Source organism: Sitophilus oryzae, unplaced genomic scaffold (genome assembly GCF_002938485.1).
Source record: "Sitophilus oryzae breed Bouriz unplaced genomic scaffold, Soryzae_2.0 scaffold_1241_pilon_pilon, whole genome shotgun sequence".
Classification (NCBI taxonomy): domain Eukaryota; kingdom Metazoa; phylum Arthropoda; class Insecta; order Coleoptera; family Curculionidae; genus Sitophilus; species Sitophilus oryzae.
Window position 1 is genome coordinate 839,409 of NW_022145884.1, and position 22,784 is coordinate 862,192.

The window sequence follows — 22,784 nt, forward strand, 5'->3', positions numbered from 1 at the left end:
TTATTTTATTGATTGGCGGGTTCTCCCAAAATATAAATTATGGTACCTTTTTTCCTTTCTGTTGCCATAAAATACGACTTTTTAATACCTGTTCGCGGCTGACCGATTCGTTCATTTACTTTTTAGACGTTCTAGCTAATACATCTGTACATCATATACCTTATTTTTTATATTATATTATTATATAAAGTGAAATCTATATTTAGAGGGGATTATTATATAAAAATAATCCTATACATACAATAAAAAATATTATATACATAAATCAAAATATATACAAGAGTATGTAATGGTAATTTATTTTATGGTAATTATAATCACAATTTAATTAATTAACAAGTTATTTTGACTTTAAAACATTAAGACATTTTAAGAATGTTTTAGTAAAATAATATTGAAACATTTTCTAGACGTAAATAATTAGTTCTAGATGTAAATAATTAATACTCAGCAATATATTCTATATCGTAAAATAACATATTTACAGTGATTCAAAATATTAATTAATTAAACTATATCTAACACTATTATTTATACCACCCAAGTCATTTGGAACATGTTCTCCTATATTATTTCCAATGTTTATTTCCGCTTCAATTTCATCAGTTAGTAATGGTGTTGGATCTGCAAAATGACACGCTGTGTTATGAAGAACAGCAGCGGAAACCACTATTGCTTCTACTTTATCAACATTTAAACGGATTCCTGTCGCTAATATAGGAAATCTTCTTTTTAGTACACCAAAACACCTTTCTATTGGGTTTCTTGTTCTTATCTGAGCTTCGTTAAATAAGTTTTCAGCCCTCGTTGTTGGATTCGCCAAAGGGGTTATTAGGTATGGTTTTACTCCATACCCACTGTCCCCTAGTAATAAATTATTTCCATATACTCCATTTTCAAACTCAGCCTTTACTCTAGAATTTCTAAAAATCATTGAATCATGTGTAGAACCAGGCCATCTACACACAATGTTAGATATTTTCAAATCGCTGTCACAAATTGCTTGGACATTAAATGAAAAAAATCCTTTCCTATTGCGGTAATTCTCTGCATTTGCCCCTCCAGGAGATTGTATCTTCACATGCGTACAATCAACTGCTCCTATGCATCTTGGAAAGCGACAAATATTATAAAATCCTTGTGCCTTTGAATTTCTATCTTCCACTCCCATTGGCATTTTAATAAAGTCCTTGCTTAAAGATGCTATAGCTCTAGTTACTTTTGTAATCACGCGGCTCGTAGTAGACTTGTCTACACCACTGATATCACCAACACTTTGTAGAAAACATCCTGTTGCTAAGAACCGTAATGTGATAAATACCATGTCAGCTGGTGTTAAAGCATGATTTCTAAAAATAAAAGCTTAAATAAGATACAGTAAATATACATAATTAAACTTACTTGTTTGTTTTAGATGCAATTAAACCGGAAATTTCCTCTATTAAATAATTCACAATAGGTTTAGCAAGTCGAAATCTTTTTTTAAAATCCACGTCATTCCATTTTTCGAAATTGTTTGGTCGAAATCGTACTGTTTGTGGTCTCCTTAGCCGTTCATGTTGTCTCACTAATTCTAAAAAGTCTTCGTCGTCAGTTAATTCACCTAATAAAGGATACATTACGAAAAATCTTAAGAACAATAAACAAAACGATAATCAAAACAACGAAAAGCGGAATATGTCAAATAATAAGGTTATGTCTACCCCTGAACGACGCTTGAACCGCCTAATGTCACCGTTCAGTTGATCGGGCAATTTGAACGGCGTTCAGGCTTGGTACAACGCATTTTTTGCTTTGATCGTCGTTCACAGTTGATCTGTCGGTGAACTTCGTTGGTACAACCGGGCCTTAGTGCTTTTTTTTTCATTGACAAAAGGCCCATATCGAGTTAAGTAATAAATAAATATCAAGTTAAATTCAGCGATAGTATAACAAAGTAACCTCCTTCCTTCCTCAAATTTTATAGCCGCCTTTGGCGAATTTTCGTCAAGCTTCCAGAGGCCATCTGTACTGCTGTGCGTGCACTGCAGAATTAATAGTTCATTATCCCCCTTAATGGCGTCGCTGTGTTTATAGGATCCGACGAAAAAGCCGCCGCAGTAAAAGTTACAGGCAAAATAAAACAGGACCTGAGCATATATTTCGTCGCCTAATTGATTTTTTATGATAGCAACAGATTATTTTTATTAGGGTCCCTTTTTCTCCGCTCTCTTTTTGTTTCTTCTCCTTTGGGTTTATGGGAAGTCGGTAAATTTGGGCTGGAATTAATAAGGGGATGATTCATTTAGTATCGGTAAAAATTTCGTTAAGAAGAAATATGAACTGGAAGAGACCGCTATTGTGAAAAAGTTTCTTTATAGTTTTATTTGATATAAAATTGTTACAGATTATATTTAGTACTCTTATTATTTATAAGATTCAAAATCCTCATGTCTTATCCTGTTCAAAGCCTTTGACTTTAACTTTATTTCCTGTTGTAGAATATAAAAATATGTAAGATGTATAGCAGCTTTTTGGTTTTAATGTCTGTTCTGAAATTAATAACGGGCTGATTCATTTAAGTTTATAACATGATATACAGGGTGTCCCAGGCTGAGCTTGAATAAGAAGTTTCTAGAGAACTACAATGCCTAGATCGGAGGTTTTTGGCCCATCATTGTTTCACAACGAGATCTATCGATTAAAAATGTATTCATATGGCGGTACGGAAATACCAGAAGTTGACAGCAACTTTCTTATTTTAAACGGGTACCCCCAGTTTTATTAGATGCTTTAGTTCTCCGTAAAATTTTATGAATTTTGATATCAAACACTCTATATTTAACATTAACCGTTTTTGACTTTTGGACAAAAAAAACTTCCTGTCTAAAAAATGTGTATAGCCTAAACGTCAAATTTAGTGATTACCACAGCCGCTGTGACATAAGATGAAGGCACGTGGCTATATATTTCATTAAGGCTGTATTCCGTTGCAAAACCAGGCGAACCAGACTGGTAAACTACGGTAAAGAGCGGTGAAAAACATCGGTTTGATACGGAACGGTTTGGTAAAATACAGGAAACGTCAAAAATGTTGACGTTTTCTAAATTCCAATACCTCTATTATAAAATGTATCTTTTATGCATTTTTAATGTACCTATTCTCTGCTTTTACGTTTGCTTCTTCTTTTCAATGGAGTTTAATATTTAAAACTACTTTATTAATAAACTGTTAAACTCGTTAGACAGATCAAGTGAAGATTTGCAGGTCCAATATTAAAACAGATCAATAATAAATAAACAAATCTAATAAATATTTATATTTTTATAGCTTACAAAACATTCACGATTACTTGTCTTGTTTTTCATGTTTTCTTTAGATTTTCCTGACTTTAAGAAACAATGGCTGCATGATAAATTTAAATGTTCCTAAAAAGTCATTCTATTTAGTTAATGAAATGACTTTACTGCCTACCTCCATTGCTTTTGGATGTAAATACAAAATATTATTACAAATTTTAGAAATTAAATCGGAATTTCACTCGAACTTCCAATATTTGCTTGATTTCTGTCACATAAATGACATTGATTGACAAACAAAACCAGAAAAACTAGCCTTCTCGCTTAGTTTGGTGACAGTTATAACCGAATTTTTCAGGTACCGTGTTCCGCAATAAGAAAACTTTCAGGAAACCGATAGAAACGGAACATAAAACCATAACCAAGGTAAGCAACGGAATACACCCTATGTTACGTTGTTTAAATGTCATATTATACTATTGGCCGTAGCTGTCATAAAATTGAGCGGTAAAAATCTATACTAATATATAAAATCCTTAAGTGACTGACATATTGATTAATCACGATCCTGCTCAAACCACTCAACGTAAGAAGCTCAAGTTTGGCATACAGGTTGATTCTAGGGTGTAGAGGTTCGATAAGAAAGGATTTTTCGAAATTCGAGTTCCAAGAGGGTGAAACCACCCCTCAAATATTACAATATTTTTTACTTAAAAACGGTCAGGTTTCCAAAAAAAACGCTTAAACACGTATATTTTATTTTGTTTTTTTACATATTTTAAGATTTTTTAAAAATGTATACAAGGTGTTTCGAAAAATCTGGTCATTGATTAATCACGATCCTGCTTAAAGCGCTTGACGTAAAAAGTAGATTTTTGGAAAACAGATTGACTTTAGGGTGTAGAGGTTCGCTAAGAAGGGATTTTTCGAAACTCGAATTCTAAGGGGGTTAAACTGTCCCTCAAATATTAAAATATTTTTTATTTAAAAACCGGTGAGTTTTTCGGAAAAACTCTTAAACACGTATATTTTATTTTGTTGTTTTATATATTTTAAGATTTTTTATAAATTCATACAGGGTGTTTCATAAAATATGACCATTGAGTAATCACGATTCTGCTTAAACTGCTCGACGTTTAAAGCTGATTTTTGGCAAACGGATTGACTGTCGGGTGTAGAGGTTCGATAAGGAGGGGTTTCTTGAATCTCAAATTCCAAGAGGGTGAAAACGCCTCTCAAATAATACAATATTTGTTATTTAAAAAACGGTTAGTCTTTCGGGAAAACGCTTGGACAAGCATAATTTATTTGGTTTTTTTACATATTTTGAAATTTTTTAAAAAATCATACAGGGTGTTCCAAAAAGTTGGGTAATTTCTTAACCACGATTCTGCTTAAACTGCTTGACGCAAAAAGCTTATTTTTGGCAAACGGATTTTTCGAAAGTCAAATTTTAACGAGATGAAACTACCTCTCAAATATTACCAAGTTATATAATAATATCGCCACATTGTTTTTTCTCATGCTGACATAAATGTGAGAAAATTTTATCCAGTTTGTATGTTAACGGAAATTCTTGCTTTGCTTTATCATCACTATTACAAATGATTAATTCGACGCGAACGAAGTCGCTGGTACACGCTAGTATTATCATAAATCCAATCATATATTTTAGACAGAAACATACATTTTTATTTCATTAGTGATAATGTTTTTTAATTTCTTATTTTATGATTATAGATGTTCCTATACTTAAAATAAATCGTTTGTATGTTGTTTAAGATTTAGATGGTATTTAAGATAAAGTGTATATTTTTCTTGATTTTGTCTAGATTCCTTGGCCAATTTTGACATTAAGTGCCAAGCCATTAGACTATTTATTTTTTTTCAAAAAAACTAATTATTTGAATTTCGTATATTATAAGTACTGTGCTTAAAACTTTATAAAGCTTATTTATAAAAAAAATATTAGGTATATATTAATATGAGGTTTTAATTGCTCAATTCCATGACAACTACGGTCAATATATGACATTCAAAAAATTTAATTTATAAAATAGATAACCATAATATGTATTCTCTTTATGTTACAGTGGCTGTGGTAGTCACTAAATTTGACGTTTAAGATATAGAGATTTTTTTGACAGGTAGTTTTTTCCATCCAAAAATTGAATTACTTTTTTTTCTCAAAAACGGTAAATGTTAGATATAGAGTGTTTGACATAAAAATACATAAAATTTTAAGCAGAATTTAAGTAGGCAATAAAGAATAGAAGTACCCATTTAGAATAAGAAAGTTGCTGTCAGCTTCTAGTATTTCCTTAAGTGCTACCATATTGAAAATATTTTAATCGAAAGTCAATCAATAATGTGCAAAAATCTCCGATCTAGATATTGTAGTTCTCTAGAAACTTTTAATGCACGCTCAGTATGGGACACCCTGTACATGAATCTGCAATTTTCCTAAAGGAAACTTTAAAAATATCAGTATGATTTATTCAAGTAATTCGAGTTAAGGTATCGTAAGACCCGTCTGGGTGCCGGGCCACAGCGACATCCAAGGCAAGGAAAAAGCCCATGAAGGCAAGAATCGTCGAAATCCTACCTTGGTCCAAACCCAGTACTGGAAAAATACAAAGGGGATAAACACAATACACCTTACCATGTCGCGGTGTTTCTGGTCCCCTATCCCCTATTATTGAAAAAAAATGTTATTCGTGTAGTGAAATACCCAGGTTTTGTATTAGAAATAACGTAGTTAATATAAAATAAATTATTACCCTAAATTCCACCCGAGTAGAAAATTACACACCCCCAAAAATTATAATGACCGCCATTAAATCCAAAATTAACAGACCGGCCGGCTGGCCGAAGTATTTTAAAAATTTCCAGCCAAATTAATGCGCCGGGAATGCATTATTTCCGTGACTCTGTAAACGAAAATGCGTTTAACAATAGAAAATTAATGGTTTTTTGACTGAATTTAGCTCCTAGCTAACCGACAGTGCAAAACCATTAAAGATTAAATTTATAATAATGCACCGTTTTTCAGTTTGATCATTATTATTCTAACGTTCTCAGTTTTTTGTAAAATCGTTTTTTGTGAGTTTCATTATAACTTTTTATCGTACCTTAGAAATTGTACTTATTGGGTTTACCGACCTAACAAAAGCCTTCGAAATTGTAAGCAGAGATGCATTTTAGGCAATTATGCAAAAGTTCGGAGTACCCAACAAATTTCTTACAGTATTAGTCCAAGAGCTGATAAGTTACCAGAGGTTTGATGCTGCAATTGCAATAGCCTACCATTACCTCGTATAAAACCGCTCGTCTGCCAAGTCTTCGTGGTCATCGTTGCGATATACAGGGTGTCCTATTTTAGTTGAAATCATACAGTATCTCCGTTATTAGTGAAGATAGAAGATTTCGGTTTGCACAAACCTGTCCCACTTTTCTGTCAAACGGAAGACGCTGAAAACAAAATTTTCATAACCCTCTTCTTTTCTGAGCTACAGGGTCTTTTTCAAAACTTTGCAATTTTTCAGTATCTTCGTTATAGCGTATCAGTATCTTCATACATTCATTAAAGTATCTCTGTTACTTTAAAAGGTAGTGGGATTTTTTGAATGTCTGGAGTGTGGAAGAGAGATAGTATCACGTATCGGGCTGTTCAGTCACAGAAAAGCTCATGAAAGAAATCTCCCTGCATAACCATCTTCTGATGCGCGTCAAATACTCGTCAGCGAGTAATGGCAGTAAGTAACTTAACAATTGGAAAGGGAACAATTATAGGTTATACCAAGTTGAATAAATGTATATCAGACTTTTAGTCGCGTGATCAAGCTTGACCGGCACAGCGTTGCCGCCTTTTACATGTTTTCCTTTAATACAAATATTTTAGAAAACAAAAAATTAATTAATCATAAACATATATAATATTTATTATTTAGATCAACAAAACTCACCTCCCTAACAGCACTCAATGGGGCTTAAGGGTTAACATTATCGCGTTCCGATAAGAATGTGAGTTTTTTGCAGCGGCTGTTAAACTGCTTCGCATATTTTACACTTCGCACTACAAACTGTTCTAGAAAGAATAAATTTCCACTACAGGTTTTGTGTAAATCAATGAACATCAGATGCACTCCTCTATTGGTACTTAGATACTTTTCAATTATTTGTTTTAGACAAAAAACATGTCCATACACGATTCACCGGCACGGAAGCCTTGCTCTTCTTCTTCATTTATATGATATTCTTCTTCTATTAGGTTCATTCTTTTTCCCTTTTTACCCACTATATGGTAAAATGTACTCGTTGCCGATATTTCTCTATAACCCCCACTGACCCTTTTGTGGATCGAAGAGGCCATTTTCCAGACTTCATGGACATGGGTGTCCATTTAGATACTTATTGAAGATGTTAGTGGTCATTTTATAGAGCTTTTTTGTGCCACATTTAAGTAGATCTGCGGGAATATTTCCTGGACTGTTCTGTCAAATTTTTACAACCGCAAATTTTTAGCCGGACTGAATTTCCTCCACTTGGAATGTGCCAGACCGTTATGACTGTTAATAAAATGCTTCACTTTAATAAACGTCAAATATTTATGACTGAAAAAATAAGTGGACCTTTTTTGTTTCATTTAGAAATGAATCGAAATTTTAGCCAGACTCACAAACAGTCATTTAATGTCAGCATGCGAACTAACTATGACCAACTGGGAAAATAAGTTCCAAAAAAAATTCACTGCTTCCTTTTTTTTGTTGTTTTTTTTTGTTTGGTTGAAAGTTTTAAACGTTTTATAACTCAAAATGAGACAATGGATTTGTAATTTCAGTTTTTCCATGATTCATCACAAAGTTATGGGGATAATAACAATTGTTAATAGTTCCAACAAGAAAACTGACTGAATATCATTTTTAGTAGTTTTATTTGTCTCATTTCTTGCCTAAATATAGCGTGTCTCATTTTATACATACATTACTCGCTGACGAGTATTCGACACGCATCAGAAGATGTTCACGCAAGGCGTTTTCTTTCATGATCTTTTCTGTGACTGAAAAGCCCAATACGTGATATTATTTGCCTACCGCACTTCGGGCATTCAAAAATCTCATTGCTTTGTTGCCTCGTTACTTTTTGGTTGTCGCTGTTAACTGAGTTTACAATTCTTCTACATGGAGTTCTATTGTGAACTGCTTCTTCCCATTCATTCTGCATGTTAATCCCCTTTAAATTTTCGTGGAAAATGTCCTTGTACCTTTTGAGTTGTCCACCCGGCCTCCTCTTACCGTCTACAAGCTCACCGTAAAGCAGAGATTTCGGTATGCGGTTTTCTTGCATTCTGCATACGTGACCAGCCCATCTTAAGCAGGATTTTGTAACCACGACTTCAATAGTCTCGCAGTTAGCTTTTCAAGGACCGATACGTTTGAGACATGATGGAACCACCGGATTCTTAAGAGTGGTGGTCTAAGGTGTCTCTGTTGCAACTTGTTTAATGCGTTCATGTGTCGGCGGTACGGCACCCAGGTTTTGCTCCCATATAATATGGTGGGAATTATAATTACTCGGTACACGCCAAGTTTCATTTTTGTACTCAAGTCATGATTGTAGAAAACCCTGTCTTTTAATTTCCAGAATGCTCTTGAGGCGCCGCACAGTGGGGTATTTGACACCGATAGTTAATCGAAATTTTTTTATGTAGGCCTTATATAAATTATTGCTATTTTCAATTAAAGAGGAAATAATATGAAGAAAATAAAGGATAATTCGTCGATTCTAAAAAAAGAAAGAAAAATCACTGTTCCAATATTTCCACGACCAATGCCATTAATGCCAGTAGTAATATCGCAACTAATACTACTAATGCTACGACTGATCCGCGACCAATTCCCATACCACTAAAGCCGCTACTAATGCCAAATTGTCCTATACTGCTAATGGCACTAATGCGATCGCTTTGTACACAATAATGCCCCATCGCGGTTTACACCTCGCATTAGTACATCACTGATTTGCAAATTAGAGGAAACCAAGAATGTTTTTCTCATTTTATCAGCAAAGTCGCAAAAAGTCGCAGTATTTTATTTTATTGTATGAAAGCTCAATGTTTACTAAATAAAACGTATATAGACAATATGCTGAATTCTTCGAAATGCGCAACTAAATCTCTTAAGTGTAATAAAAATGTCACAAATTTAATTAAATTTTCTGAACGCCTAACTTTTAGTTGCAAAAAAAATCGTTAGTATAGAGAATATCAAAATAAATAATATGTTTTTGTAGAATACATACCTGCACCATGCTGAGCCATTTGCAATCAAAACAATAATATAAACATAAAATGAGCACAAGAACAACAACAATTTATAATTTTAAACATAAAATTTAGCCATTTACCTCTTATCTCTGAAAGGTAACAACTTTGACGTTTCGTTGAAACAAATGAATGCAACTAAACACACCCATAGCAACGCCATTCATGACAGATATGATTTAACTAATAGCATTTATCTTTTTTTGGGAAATCTTAAACACATTTGCTTTTTCGAATTTCGATCACCTTTTTCATGCTAATACTCCACCGTGCGCCGCTATTATCTCATTTAATACCACTTGATTCTATCATAAAACATAACTTTTTTCCTCCGCGGTTTTGAGATTTCGTTTAAGATTTCTCTTTTAATTTCTTTTACGACTCGAAAAAACTTAATTGTTTTCACTTGCATCGTTTTTCCGTTATACTGCCACGCTAAAAAGTTTTACGTCCGCTCCGTGTCGTCCTTAAAACAATTTATTTATTTATTTTGCCACATGTGGGCCTCTCTATTATGGACTTTATGTACACAATAAGAGATAAAAAAATTACGTTCACAAAGCATTTCGGTGGCACAAAAGCCATTTTAATTGCTCACATAACCGTAATGATTTTTATTACGGCCGCATATGGTCGGACGGAGCTTTGAGCGTAAATTTCTAAAAACTGCGCGCGTGTATGTGAGTGGCTTTATGGCCAGTTTTAGTGTCCAATATGGCTAAATAACGTCGTTTTCATTATTATTTCGGTTTGAATTATATTTGTAAACCAATTAGATATACTTCGAAGTCTGATGCAAATAAAACGTGTTTTATTATACTTTTATTGTTTCTCTTAGTAAGTAACAACAAAAAAATTTACTAGAAATGGTAGAATCTAGAATTTTTGGGAGAGCGGTTAATCACCGCGACCTTACAGATCTATTGTGTGTCCCCCTTTACCAGTTATAACGAGTTTCAGCTCATCATACTGTCTCAGGGATTTCACAAAAACTGCGACGGCTTCACGAATGGTTGTCGCATTCAGTGATGAGGTGTTCTGGTGTTTTTCAATTTTCCCTGCAGAATTTGCATTGTTTCTTAGTTTCATTCTACTGAGGTGTTCGTTGAGGAGACAGTGTCCTGTTAAAAAAAAACCGTAACAATCCGAAACTGAGTGTTTTAGACCGTTGGAGGATTCCCGTTCCAGGTTACAGATGAAGTCTTCCAGGTTCGTAAGTTCCGCTTTAAGTTGGTTACTACTTGGGAAGCAAAACAATGTTGTTCCAGTTAGTGGAGTGTTTAATTTGTTCCTGTTACTGGATCTCCTTTTCTAGCTAGATTGATTGCTTTTTCATTACCTTCTATTACTTGATTAGCTGGCACCCAGAGTAGGAGGACATTATTTTCTTCTTGCTTTACATTCTTTAACCAACTTCGAATTGATGATTACTAAATTGATCGCTTTTAGTGCTGCTTGACTATCGGATATGATTGCTATTACCTGTTTTCGATAGTTCCTATCTAGAGTAAAAGTAATATTAATGATCATTCTAAAACGATATATAGTCGTAGCGGTAGACCAAAAATCGTTTCAAATCGTGATAGAACAAAACCGCTTGGCAGAAAGTTTACTTACATATAGAAGGTTGATTTGGCCCGCAGCACCTTATTAGGAGTGGAGGCAGATTCAAAATGGCGGAATTTTTCAAAATTGCGCAGCTTAACTTAATTCTTATGAGACTAATGGGGTTGAAATTAATAGAATAGTAATTGTAACTTTTATAATTTATTAAAAGTACAGCGTTTTTAAGGAAGTGGGGAAGGGGGGAAGGGGGAAGGGGAAGGGGGAGGGGGGAGGGGGGCGGAAGAAGGTCTTCTCACAATAACTTTCTTGGTGCGCTACTGCTTGTAATAAATTTTTGATTTGAACTAAAACTTATATCTCGCGTGTAGGTGATAGAAAATTCGCAACTCGCAACTACTAATTAATACAGAACTAAATTCCGCGATTTTGAATTTTATATACTTAGTGTAGTATTAATTCTATTATTACTAGCATTTGAATTCAAAATACACTTATTAATTTAATCGATTAAAAAACTTAAAAAAACAAAAAGAAGCAAAAAAAACTGTAATTCTAAAAAACGCTGCCATTTTGAATTTGCCTCCACTTGCAATAAGGTGCTGCGGGTCAAATCGATTGTTTATGTGTATATACTACCTATACCAAGTGGTTTGCTTCTATCATTATTTGAAACGTTTTTCGTATATTTGGGTTCTACCGCTACGACTAATACCACAATACACCAAAATATTTATTTATTGATCAATTGCAAGTTTTATTAAAAACATTATCATTACAAGTAGGTAAGTACTGCAATTTAATGCAAATTAACATGAATTTTATGCATGAAGTTTGGCCATACTTGTCATAGTCAGATGGAAGCTTTTGTCGGACGGTGAGTCTTTGGATTAGCAATAAATGAAAGGAATACTTTGGATTTGAATATTCCTAAATTAATTATCTTCTTTTTTGGAGTCAAATATGCTAACGTGAAGTCAAAATATGCTAAGTTAACGTAAAATATGCTAATTCCTTTTTCCTACTAACAATAATCTGGACGGAGCCTACTTTGTTTCCGCGGAATCCGAACCTCGGTCCGCCGCCATATTATTGTCAATTGCGTACCGACTTGGCGAGTAACTAAATAAACTCTTACTACAAAATATCCAATCTCATCCGGCCTCAAACCAACGGGAATGAGCAGTGTGTGTTAACATGTGACACAACAATGACAACATGGAACAATAGCACATTTTTGAAGTAAGAACAATAACTTATATTATGTAGAGAGACCTATATTATGTCTTGGTTAGCTTAGGTTAGGTTCAATACAAGTTCAAGACACTACACCAAAATATTTTAAATAATGTCGATACCTTTGTAGCGGGTTTACTTGAAAATAAATTTTATTCTTTGAATTTTTTGTTTCTGGCGTTTGCTTCTGAACATTTTTTAAATTTATATTCTATAAGCATAAATTTTTTGTCAAAAGTAATGATAATTTTATTTGTGTATTTAAAAAGATTATTCAAATAAGAAACTCGTATTTTAATACAAGATTCATTTTACATAGTGAACCGTCACTAAAAATATTGGTGTGTTGTTTAAAGAATCCCTGTTCTTCTTCTTCAAGTGCCTCTTCTCAACGAAGATTGGCAGTAACCACAGCGATTTTTTCTCGTCATTATACTATTCTGACGAGTATTTGAACATTCATTCTCGTCCAGTCCAGTTTCTCATCCTGTATATATGTCTTCTGCCTAGATCTCGCTTCGAGTTTTACCTTTGATGAAAAGATTTAGTTGATGGTGTTTGTCGTCCCTGAGAATATGTCCAAAGCATGCCGATTTCCTTTTCTTTATGGTACTTATGATGCGATGTAATACGGAGTCATTTAACATGCGCTTCTATCAAGGTATATTCAGCATCCGCTGAAATAACTATATTTAAAAGGATTCGATCTTCATAATTGTATTCACTTTTAGGATCAAGGATTCCATTCAATATAAGAGAACAGAATTAGTGTATCACTTGACCATACGATATCGGGTGTTCAATATTAGATCTTTATTACAAAAGAATTGTTTCGTTTTGAGAAATGTGCTAGAGGTCTGATCGATCCTGGCTTTAACCTCTACATCTTGATCCAAATCCTCAGTGATGCAACATCCAAGATATTTGAATTTACCTACTTGTTCTATGTGGTTTGCTTGTATGATCGTTGGCTGATGTCCTTTTTTAGAAATAACCATGACTTTGGTCACAACATTTACGTTCAGTTCGTATTCGTTCACTGCTATTGTAACCCTGTTCAACAACTTTTGCAAGGAAGCGTTATTTAAGATCCACCCGTTTGCTTTAACACTCAGTTCGCAGCCACTTAAAGCCTGTAAAAAACCTCTTTGGAATACATATTATTGACGAAAACCAGGGACTGAACACAACCATGCCTTACTCCTTTTTTATTGCAACCGTTGACAAATTATGCCAAATATCCTTTGTTCTTAGACAGATAATAGTTGTTAACTGTTAACGAAATGAGCTACTTGATCATCGATTTATAAGTTAAAAGAGATAATAAGATATACCAGATCATCGATTTATAAGTTAAAAAAAACGATTTCGAAGTCTTTAATCTATAGTTTTTAGCTTTATCGCCGTTATAAAAAGCAAATATTATACTCCTCAAGTAAGTACTCCCCTAGTCTTATCCCTACTAAAACCACTATGTATACAAACGCATCTGCTTTAGTGTGTATAGTTACGAAGAATAAACGAAGTGTTACTATCTTTTCATTAATTAATTTTAAAAATAAACACATAACGTATATGATAATTGCATATAAGTACATTCCTTTATTTACTGTGCAGTCATTTGGTTTTACGTTATTACTTAAGAGTCAACAGGGATGTATGACTTGTCAATGTTTATTTAACGAAAGTGAGTAAATACATTAACAATTTAATTGGCGTATTTATTCAGTCTCTTCGTTCTTTAAGTGTAGTAGATATAATTATAATTTTTTTAATATTTATGATAGAGTGTTTAGTGCTAGGAATTTTGTAGAGACAATTTGGTGATTGGAAAGTACTTCCAGTGTGTTTCTAATAAAAAATAATTTATCTCATAATAAAAAAAATTGTATTCTAACTAAAGGATTTTTGAAGACTTAACATTGTTCAACGTTATTCAAGCTAATTCTATAAAAATTACCGACTTCTTTTCTCAGTTCTTTTTTCTAGTAAAAAAGATGAATTAGAGAATAAAGAATAAAAACTGACTGGTTTAATATTTATAAGGTCTTTTGTGTTAGAGCTCGAAACCTTAATCCACTTTATACTTAAGTATATCCTTTAGTGCCGGCCACTCTAATCTCAAATAAATCATGAATATGTTAACAAGAGGTCCATTTTGAACAGAGAAATGTCGGTGAGAAGAGGTATTTTTAAATTTATAGATTTTCGTTCTTTTGGGTGATTTTAAGCTTTTATTGCTTTATTTATGGTTTCTATAGTATTTAAAGTACACTCCACATTGATGATACAAGAGCATCGAAATATATTCTACCATAGTAATAGTTTTTAATATATCTAAAATTACTAATCGAAATTTCATTGAAAATAAAATAATACACGCTTTCAATACACGATGCCAAAAAAATATTTAACCGTAACTCTTTGTTGCTTCAAAAGTTTATTAGACGACCATACCAATAGGTATGGTAGGCTCGGGTAGGCTGTTAGGATCGGCAAAAAAAAAGTTATTTTAATTTCACTCAAAATAAGTTACTTGGGTCATAAATGACCTAAATACAAAATATTTTCATAGTGTCTGTCTGTCTGTCTGTCTATCTGTCCGTCTGTAACACGATAACTCAAAAACTGCTGAACCGATTTTAACCAAATTTGGCACAAAAATACTGTGGCACCCGAGAATCTGGCCATTAGATTTAGGTGGGGTTGGGGGTTGGTAAGGAGTATGGGAGGGGGTTAAAAGTTTTAAAAAATCGTAACTCCAAAATTACAGTAGCTAGCAAAACGCGGTTTTCAAATTAAGATTAGGAATAATATTTGCAACAAAATTTGTAATAACATCAAAATCAGTCAAAGTCGTAGTTTTCGAGATATTAACATATTTTAGTATGGGCGGCTGTAAACAAGTGCCTCCCGGCGCCAATTTTTTTAAATTTTACTTAAATTTTCATGCGACATGCAATGATATTTAGTCAATTTCAACTCAAAACAAGTAATAAATCCTTTTTTAAAGTATACAGGGTGTCCCAGACTGAGCATGCTCTAGAAGTTTCTAGAGAACTACAATATCTAGATCGGAGATTTTTTGCACATCATTGTTTCACAATGAGATCTATCGATTAAAAATATTTTCAATGTGGCGGCAATATTGACAGCAACTTTTATTTTAAATGAATACCCATTTCTTATTACATATTTAAATTCTCTATAAAATTATATGAATTTTTATGTCAATCACTCTATACTAAACATTGACTATTACATTAACCGTTTTTGAGAAAAAAAATTAAAATTCAAACCAAACCAAGCCAAAAAAACTTCCTGTCAAAAAAAATATGTAGTCTAAATATCAAATTTATTGATTACCACAGCTACTGAGACATAAAGAGAAGACATGTGGCTATCTATTTCAAAGATTAAATTGTTTGAATGTCATATAATACTGGCCTGTTATGGAATCGAGAGAAGCCAGATCAAATTAAGGAAAATTTACGCTATAAAACTAGATCTTAAATAACTTAAAAAACGATTTATTTTAGATATAGGAACCTGAATAATCAAAAAGTAACGAATTGAAAAATCTTTTCACTAGCGAAAGAAAAAAGTTTTTCCATTTAAAAAAACGATATACACCTGTGGCGCACCTCATTCGCAAAAAAAAATATTTTATGGGTATATGTGGGGAGACAACGTGCACAATTTAAAATTATTTTGATATATACAGGGTGTTTCAGAACTAAGATCCATACCAAAGTTATATTTTTTCTTATGGAACACACCCAGTATTTTATTCCATTTGTGGATTCTTGGGCCCAAAAAAACATATTTATTATAAGGGTTAAATATGTTTAAAATCTTTAGTTTTTTGAGATATTTAAAGATATTTAAATTTGCATGCTACAATAGAATAGACTATTAACACCCTGTACATTACTTTTTAGAATTAATTCTTATGCTGAGTTTAAAGGTAGAGAAATAAACTTTACTGAAAAATGGTATTGGTTCCTCAAATTTATACAGGGCTAATAAAAAGTCGCTGATCTATTTTAAGGATATATTTTATATAAAAGCTTCGTTATTTCAAATGCAACACCCTGTATTTTTTTAAATAAATTAAAGCAGATTCAAATGCTCTTTGAAACTAGATGAGGGTTTCCTATATCTATCTAGCTCAGATTTTGAATAAAAAGCTATTTTTAAATCAAATTACAATTAAGATGCCTGGGGCCTGTAACGCAAAATCTAAACTGTAACAAGTGTAGAACTTGTTGGAGATTCACTTGTAGCTACAATTCCTGTTAATTTCTGTAACACAAAGTTCTCAAATGGCTTGTAATAACGGCGAATATTTCTAACAAGTGTAGCTAAAGTGCACAAGAGTTGTAGGACAAACGCACTAGATCGGTAAACGTTCGTTTGTGTATTATTGCGTATGAGGATAAAAGATTTGTTTAGACAAGTTCGTTCTAAAATTAATTTTTGTAGTTACTTGTAAAAATGTCTTCGAAACAAGTGGTGTTTGCTAGAAAAATGCAATGGCTTATGCAAATTAAAAAAAAATAAAGAGGTTCTTTTTGGGGCATTGTCGCATACTCTTCGAAAAGAAGACAAGGTGAAGTAATGGAAAGAGTTGGCTTCTATTGCTCAAAGCATATGCTTAATGCCCTTAGAGAAAAATTGGACATACGCAAGAGATACCCTGTGGCAAAATCTAAAGAAGAGTGCAGTGGTAAGTGTTTTATGGTAAGTGTTTTATGGTATGGTCTTTGTATTTAGGATTAAAACAGATTCTCAAAATTACAAAAATAGAAAGCGTCTAATCTCGTATCTGTTTTATTAGTGTTATAATCATAGAGTGTTTTGCAAAAAATACAAAGCAACAACTTCTTCTAAACTGATTCTTGTAGAATTTTGTACCCATCTTTTAAGCATGGTTAAAATTTTTCTACAATTATAATGGAATGCGTAACATAAACTTACAAGTGTTATCTTTGAGTTACAGAACTACAATTGTAAAATATTTTCCGTAATTATAAGTCCTACACAGGTAAGTACAAGTTGCCGTGCGTTACGAAACTTTACAAGTCTCTATCCAAAAGCGTACAAGCGTAGCACTTGTAGGTCTTGTGTTACAGGCCCCTGGTGTCGACATGGCAATTTTCTAGTGACAGTAACTATTTTCAAAGTCGACATTAGTTTATGGACATTATTATTTATAATTTATAACAGTTTACTTAAATTTACCTGGTTTAATAAGTAAGTATTCATTATTTTATCAAGAAAAATAAAGCAGTATCTGCTGGCGGAACGAATAGATATGTTACGAGTGATATTATTTTGTGAGGAAAATTGCTTCTTGCCATCAAGGGCTAATGCTCAAAGATATCCAAATAGGAATCCTCCTGATAAGTGTTTCTTTGAAAAACTTCTTGTCCTATTTCGCAGAGCTGGTAGTGTGGTTTATAAAAAAACCTATTAGGCAGAAACCTGTCGTTGGAAGTGAATAAAATGAATTTGCCATAATTGGCTATTTTATAGAAAATCCGTATTTCTACAAGTCATCGTAAAATAATTCAAAGAACTACTTCTTCGTTTTTCTTGATAGAATAATATACACATATTTAATAAATATTATTTATTAAACTATTGTAGGTAAATTAAATAAAAGTAAACTGGTATAAATTTAAATAAGTCTATAAACTAATGTCGATTTTGAAAATAGCTACTAACTGTCACTAGAAACTTGCCATGACAACACTAGCCATCTTGATTACAATTTTATTTAAAAATCGCTTTTTATTCAAAATCTGAGCAAGATAGGTATAGGAAATCCTAATATAGTTTGAAAGAGCATTTAAATCTGCTTCGACTTATTTAAAAAAATACATAGTGTTGCATTTGAAGTAACGAAGTTTTTATGTAAAATAAATATTTAAAATAGACCAGCAATTTTTGATACCCCTGTATACATTTAAGGAACGAATAACATTTTTTCTTTAAAGTTTATTTCTCTACCTTTAAACTACTACCTGTAATGTACAGGGTGTTAATAATCTATTCTATTTTAGCATGCAAATTTAAATATCTTTATATATCTCAAAAACCAAAGATTTTAAACATATTTAACCCTTATAATAAATGCCTTTTTCTGCGCCCAAAAATCCAAAAACGAAATAAAAAACCGGGTGTTCCACAAAAAAACATAACTTTGGTATGGATCTTAGTTCTGAAACACTCTGTACATTTCAAAATAATTTTAAACTGTGCACATTACCTCCCCACATATACCCATAAAATATTTTGTTTCTACATCTTTCCGTTTTCGTATAATCAACCGAGGCGAATGAGGTGCGCCACCCTGTATATGATAATTTTCTAGTCTCTCAATTCCATGACAGCTACGAGCAATATTATATGATATTCAAGCCACATGTGTTCACTTTATGTCACAGCGGCTGTGGTAATCACTAAATTTGGCGTTTAGGCTATACAAGTTTTTTTCCTTCAAAAACTTAAAATATATTTTTTTTTCTCAAAAACGGTTAATGTTAAGTAGACAGTTTGATATCAAAATTTATAAAATTTTACAGAGAATTTAAATATGTAATAAAAAATGGGACTACCCATTTAAAATAAGGAAGTTGCATTTGGTTTTTCTAAAAGATCTTTTTAAATTCTCGGACTAATGATTGCTGCCTACGGATTTTGGATGGCGGTTCTGTATGAGAAAATAATGGCAACTATTCGATGGGCGTAAATTTGGTAGAATCTGTAATAATTCTCATTCTTTAATTGAGAACGGTATCCATTTTACTAACATAAGAACTTTTTAGACAAAATACACATACACACTCGGTAGTAGAGCCAGATTTCTGAAATATAATATATATTTCCTTCGCCCACACACCCGTTTTACCCGACCCCTGAGAGCGATCCCTTTGTGCTAGTTTATATATTTTTGATGTCAATTTAATCAAACTACAAAATAATTAGTACTGCCCTATAAAGGGTTAATTGAGTATCCTAACATGAGTGCTGATGTGCGAAATGTTGACGCTCAGGGTAGTCAGCTTCGTATAAGTTGAAAAGTAAAGGCGCCCAAACAGGCTTCTAAGGAAGACCTTTGTTAAGCTATTTTGATTTTCTATGTAATTCTAAAAGATAATTGAAATATCCTGTTGGAAATCATGCAGATTACCAAGGATGTTAGCTTATTGCATTTTGTAATATTTAGGAACTTGTTCATTATAGCTCCTCTTTCCAAACTGTATGGAAATACATAGTTTTAAAATTACAGGATATTAAAACATTTTAAAAAAAGATCTTTTGTAATTATCTTGAATTCAATTTTTTTTAATTTGGATTTTCTGTAGGTTGGACTAATAGTAATATAAACTAGTAGTAATAATACTTAATAATGAATTAGATAAAATAAATCGTTTATTAATTTTATTTTTAATTTTATTTTATTAATTGTGATTAATAAATTAAAAATTTTTTGTAGCTACGAAACAAAGCAGAATCGGACCTATGTTGATGTGAAAAATAAATCTTATTTTTACGTGAGGAATCTCCCCACGAGAGATGGCATGTGTTTTTTGAAACACACTGTATTGGTGCACACTTTTGGTAGGATTAAAAAATATCCTTTTCGAAACAAGGTACCCTGATCTTAAACCTCGGTGAAGTACCTCTATTGGCTCTCTATGCAAATGATTTCTTTCTCCCCGCTGTTATAGGACCCATCGAAATGCATTCCTGGCGCACTCTTGCGGACGTTCATAACAATTACATTCGAGCGGAGATTATTGTAATTTAAAAATGGCTTTCACTTAATGCCTAAGCTACGTATAGCGCATATAATATAAGTTAGATATATTGTTTAGGATATTCGAGACAGTCGGGCGAGCATACGGCTTTTATGTAAATAAGGTCTTGTGTTTCGTTGTCGTAAATTTTTATAATGGAACTTATTAGCGTTGTATTTCCATTTTAAGTTGATTCTGTTGGGTTAATAGAGATATCACCAAAAAATATAAAAGAAATAAATATGGAAATAGTCAGTTTTAATGCTTTTTTACATGTTATATAATTTTATATAACGGTTGAATAATAACAATCGATGATAACTTTGGCTAGGTCAAGCCCTAGAGGTCATTACAATTATTTTTAAATGGTGTAGTTTAAAATTCGATAATTTTTTCTTTAGAAATAGATTTGTGTGCCTAGATTTGTGTTTCTAAGATTTGTGTTCCTAATAATATCGTGTCTTCGTTCTATCGTTCATTAATCTTTCAATAATTTGTGTTAATTTTTGTTTAAAAAAAAGTTTTATGCCAATTTTTAATAAATAACGTCGAGAGATAGACGTCACCAAAATTATCATTGATTGTCGTTCCCCAGTCGTCTTTAACGCCGTTTTTTATTTCGATTATCAACGTTTTTAAAATTATGAAATCTTTGTGAAAGTTTCATCTCCACTCGTTAAGGGCTGCAATGAATCTTACTAGAGCAGTCTTCATAGATCTTACTGCTGCTTATGATACAGTTTGGATAGAGGAGCTATAATGAACGAATTCCTGAATATTACAAGATGCAGTAAGCTAACATCATTGGTAATCTGCATGATTTCCAACAGGATACTTTAATTATCTTTTAGAATTACATTGAGCAAATCAAAATAGCTTAACAATGATCTTCCTTAGGAATCTGTTTGGGCGCCTTTACTTTTCATCTTATACGAAGCTGACTAGCTCAAGCATCAATATTTTTCAAGTCAGCACCCATGTTAGGATACTCTATTAACCGTTTATAGGGCAGTACTAATTATTTTGTAGTTTGATCAAATTGACTTCAAAAATATATAAACTAGCACAAAGGGATCGCTCTACGGGGTCGGGTACAGCTCGGGTACAGCGGTTTCCGAAGGAAATGTATATTTCAGAAATCTGCCTAAGGCTTAGCTCAATCCTGTCGTGTTAAGACACACCCAAAATTCCATACACACGTGCTTTGGTTAAGGCTTGATTAAGGTTTGCAGAGCTTCAGCATTTGCCATAAAATAGCGAGCAATATTTTACAAAACCATATAAATTATATATCACTGTAATCACAAAACTTCGATCTATTTCCCTATTGTAACGTAGTTTTAAATTATGTCTTTATTTTCGAGAAAATTTAGTCCAAACATAAGGAATACTTTGTTGATGTTTGACCATCAAAACCTTAAAAATAAAAAATTTGTCTAAAAATGTATTAAATTTTGGTACGACTGATAATAAGAACTAACGCTTTATTGTACAAAAAGCCAAAATAGCTCATCGACAAAGCATTATTTACAAAACAAACAAAAGCACAAAAAATATACAAATAATAAAAAATATACAATACAAATCATACAATTCAAAAAAAAATAAGTCATTAAAATTACAAATAGAACATACATGGACATTATAGGACACAAACAAGGCGTATCAATAAAATTTACAAAGAGAAAATTGTAAATGGATATAATTTTAAGAGATATGATATATTAAATACTAGACTTTTAACCAGTGTGTGAGATGATCAAAATTTTAAAATTCAAAATTGTTCATGATTAAACATCAACAAAAAAATCGTTTACCGCATATAGGGCTCTCTCCAGTAAGTCTGATTTCAGAGCTTTGCGAAATGCGGGAAAGAATGAAAGCGACTTGATATTCAAAGGCAGATGATTGTACATATTTTGGCAGTGTACAGTATTGAGCCTTTAAGTTCTGAGCTCGGGGTTGGCAGATAAAGAACGTGCTACTCATTCCTAAGTGTGTGAGATGCTTTTTCGGGAATAGCAGATATGTGCTCGCGGATTAAACGAAGGGATTCAAAAATTAATAAAGAAAGAATAGTCAGAATTTTGAATTTTTTAAAGAAATTCTGGCAGTGAGTTCTACTGGTCAGTCCCAATAAATTTCGAACTGCTCTCTTTTGAAGTTTGAAAATAGAATCAAATTTTGTTGCGCAGCAAGATCCCCAGAATTAACGAAGAGGCTAAAAGGCTTAACGAAGATATGACTGAAAAAGGGCATAATAGGCTATTCTAAAGATTGATAAGTTAAGTTCCTAAGAAACTGATCTTAGCGCAAAACAGGCAGCGCTTAGTTTCTTTGAGAAGGCTTTGATATGCAAGTCCCATTTTAACGAGTTGTCTACAAGTCCTAAGAATTTCACGAGAGTCCACGACATCAATAGTGGTGTTAATAAGTACAAAAGGTTGTATAGTACTTTTATATGACAAAACTTTAGTTTTTGATAGGTTGAGGCATATGAGATTAGAATCGCACCAAGATTTAATGGTGGTCACTGTCCATTATAGTCACTGGATATAGTGGATATAGTATTAAGT

At 32.6% G+C, this 22,784-nt stretch overlaps 1 protein-coding gene across 1 annotated transcript; it reads right to left on the reverse strand.

The window, feature by feature from the left end:
- Nucleotides 1-312: 312 nt before the first annotated feature.
- LOC115874182 (putative nuclease HARBI1) lies at nt 313-1,619 on the reverse strand. The gene is made up of 2 exons (XM_030889283.1): nt 1,402-1,619; nt 313-1,349 (listed from the first exon to the last, which is right to left on the reverse strand). The coding sequence occupies exons 1-2, from the start codon at nt 1,617-1,619 to the stop codon at nt 500-502; spliced, it is 1,068 nt and encodes a 355-aa protein (XP_030745143.1). The 3' UTR covers nt 313-499.
- Between the last annotated feature and the right edge of the window lie 21,165 nt (nt 1,620-22,784).

Excerpts from the sequence above, each read along its gene's own strand:
- LOC115874182 (XM_030889283.1), bottom strand. The coding sequence starts at position 1,619 with ATGTATCCTTTATTAGGTGAATTAACTGACGACGAAGACTTTTTAGAA. Across the intron at positions 1,350-1,401 it reads ATTGCATCTAAAACAAACAA|AAATCATGCTTTAACACCAG; the intron begins GTAAGTTTAATT and ends TTTTATTTTTAG.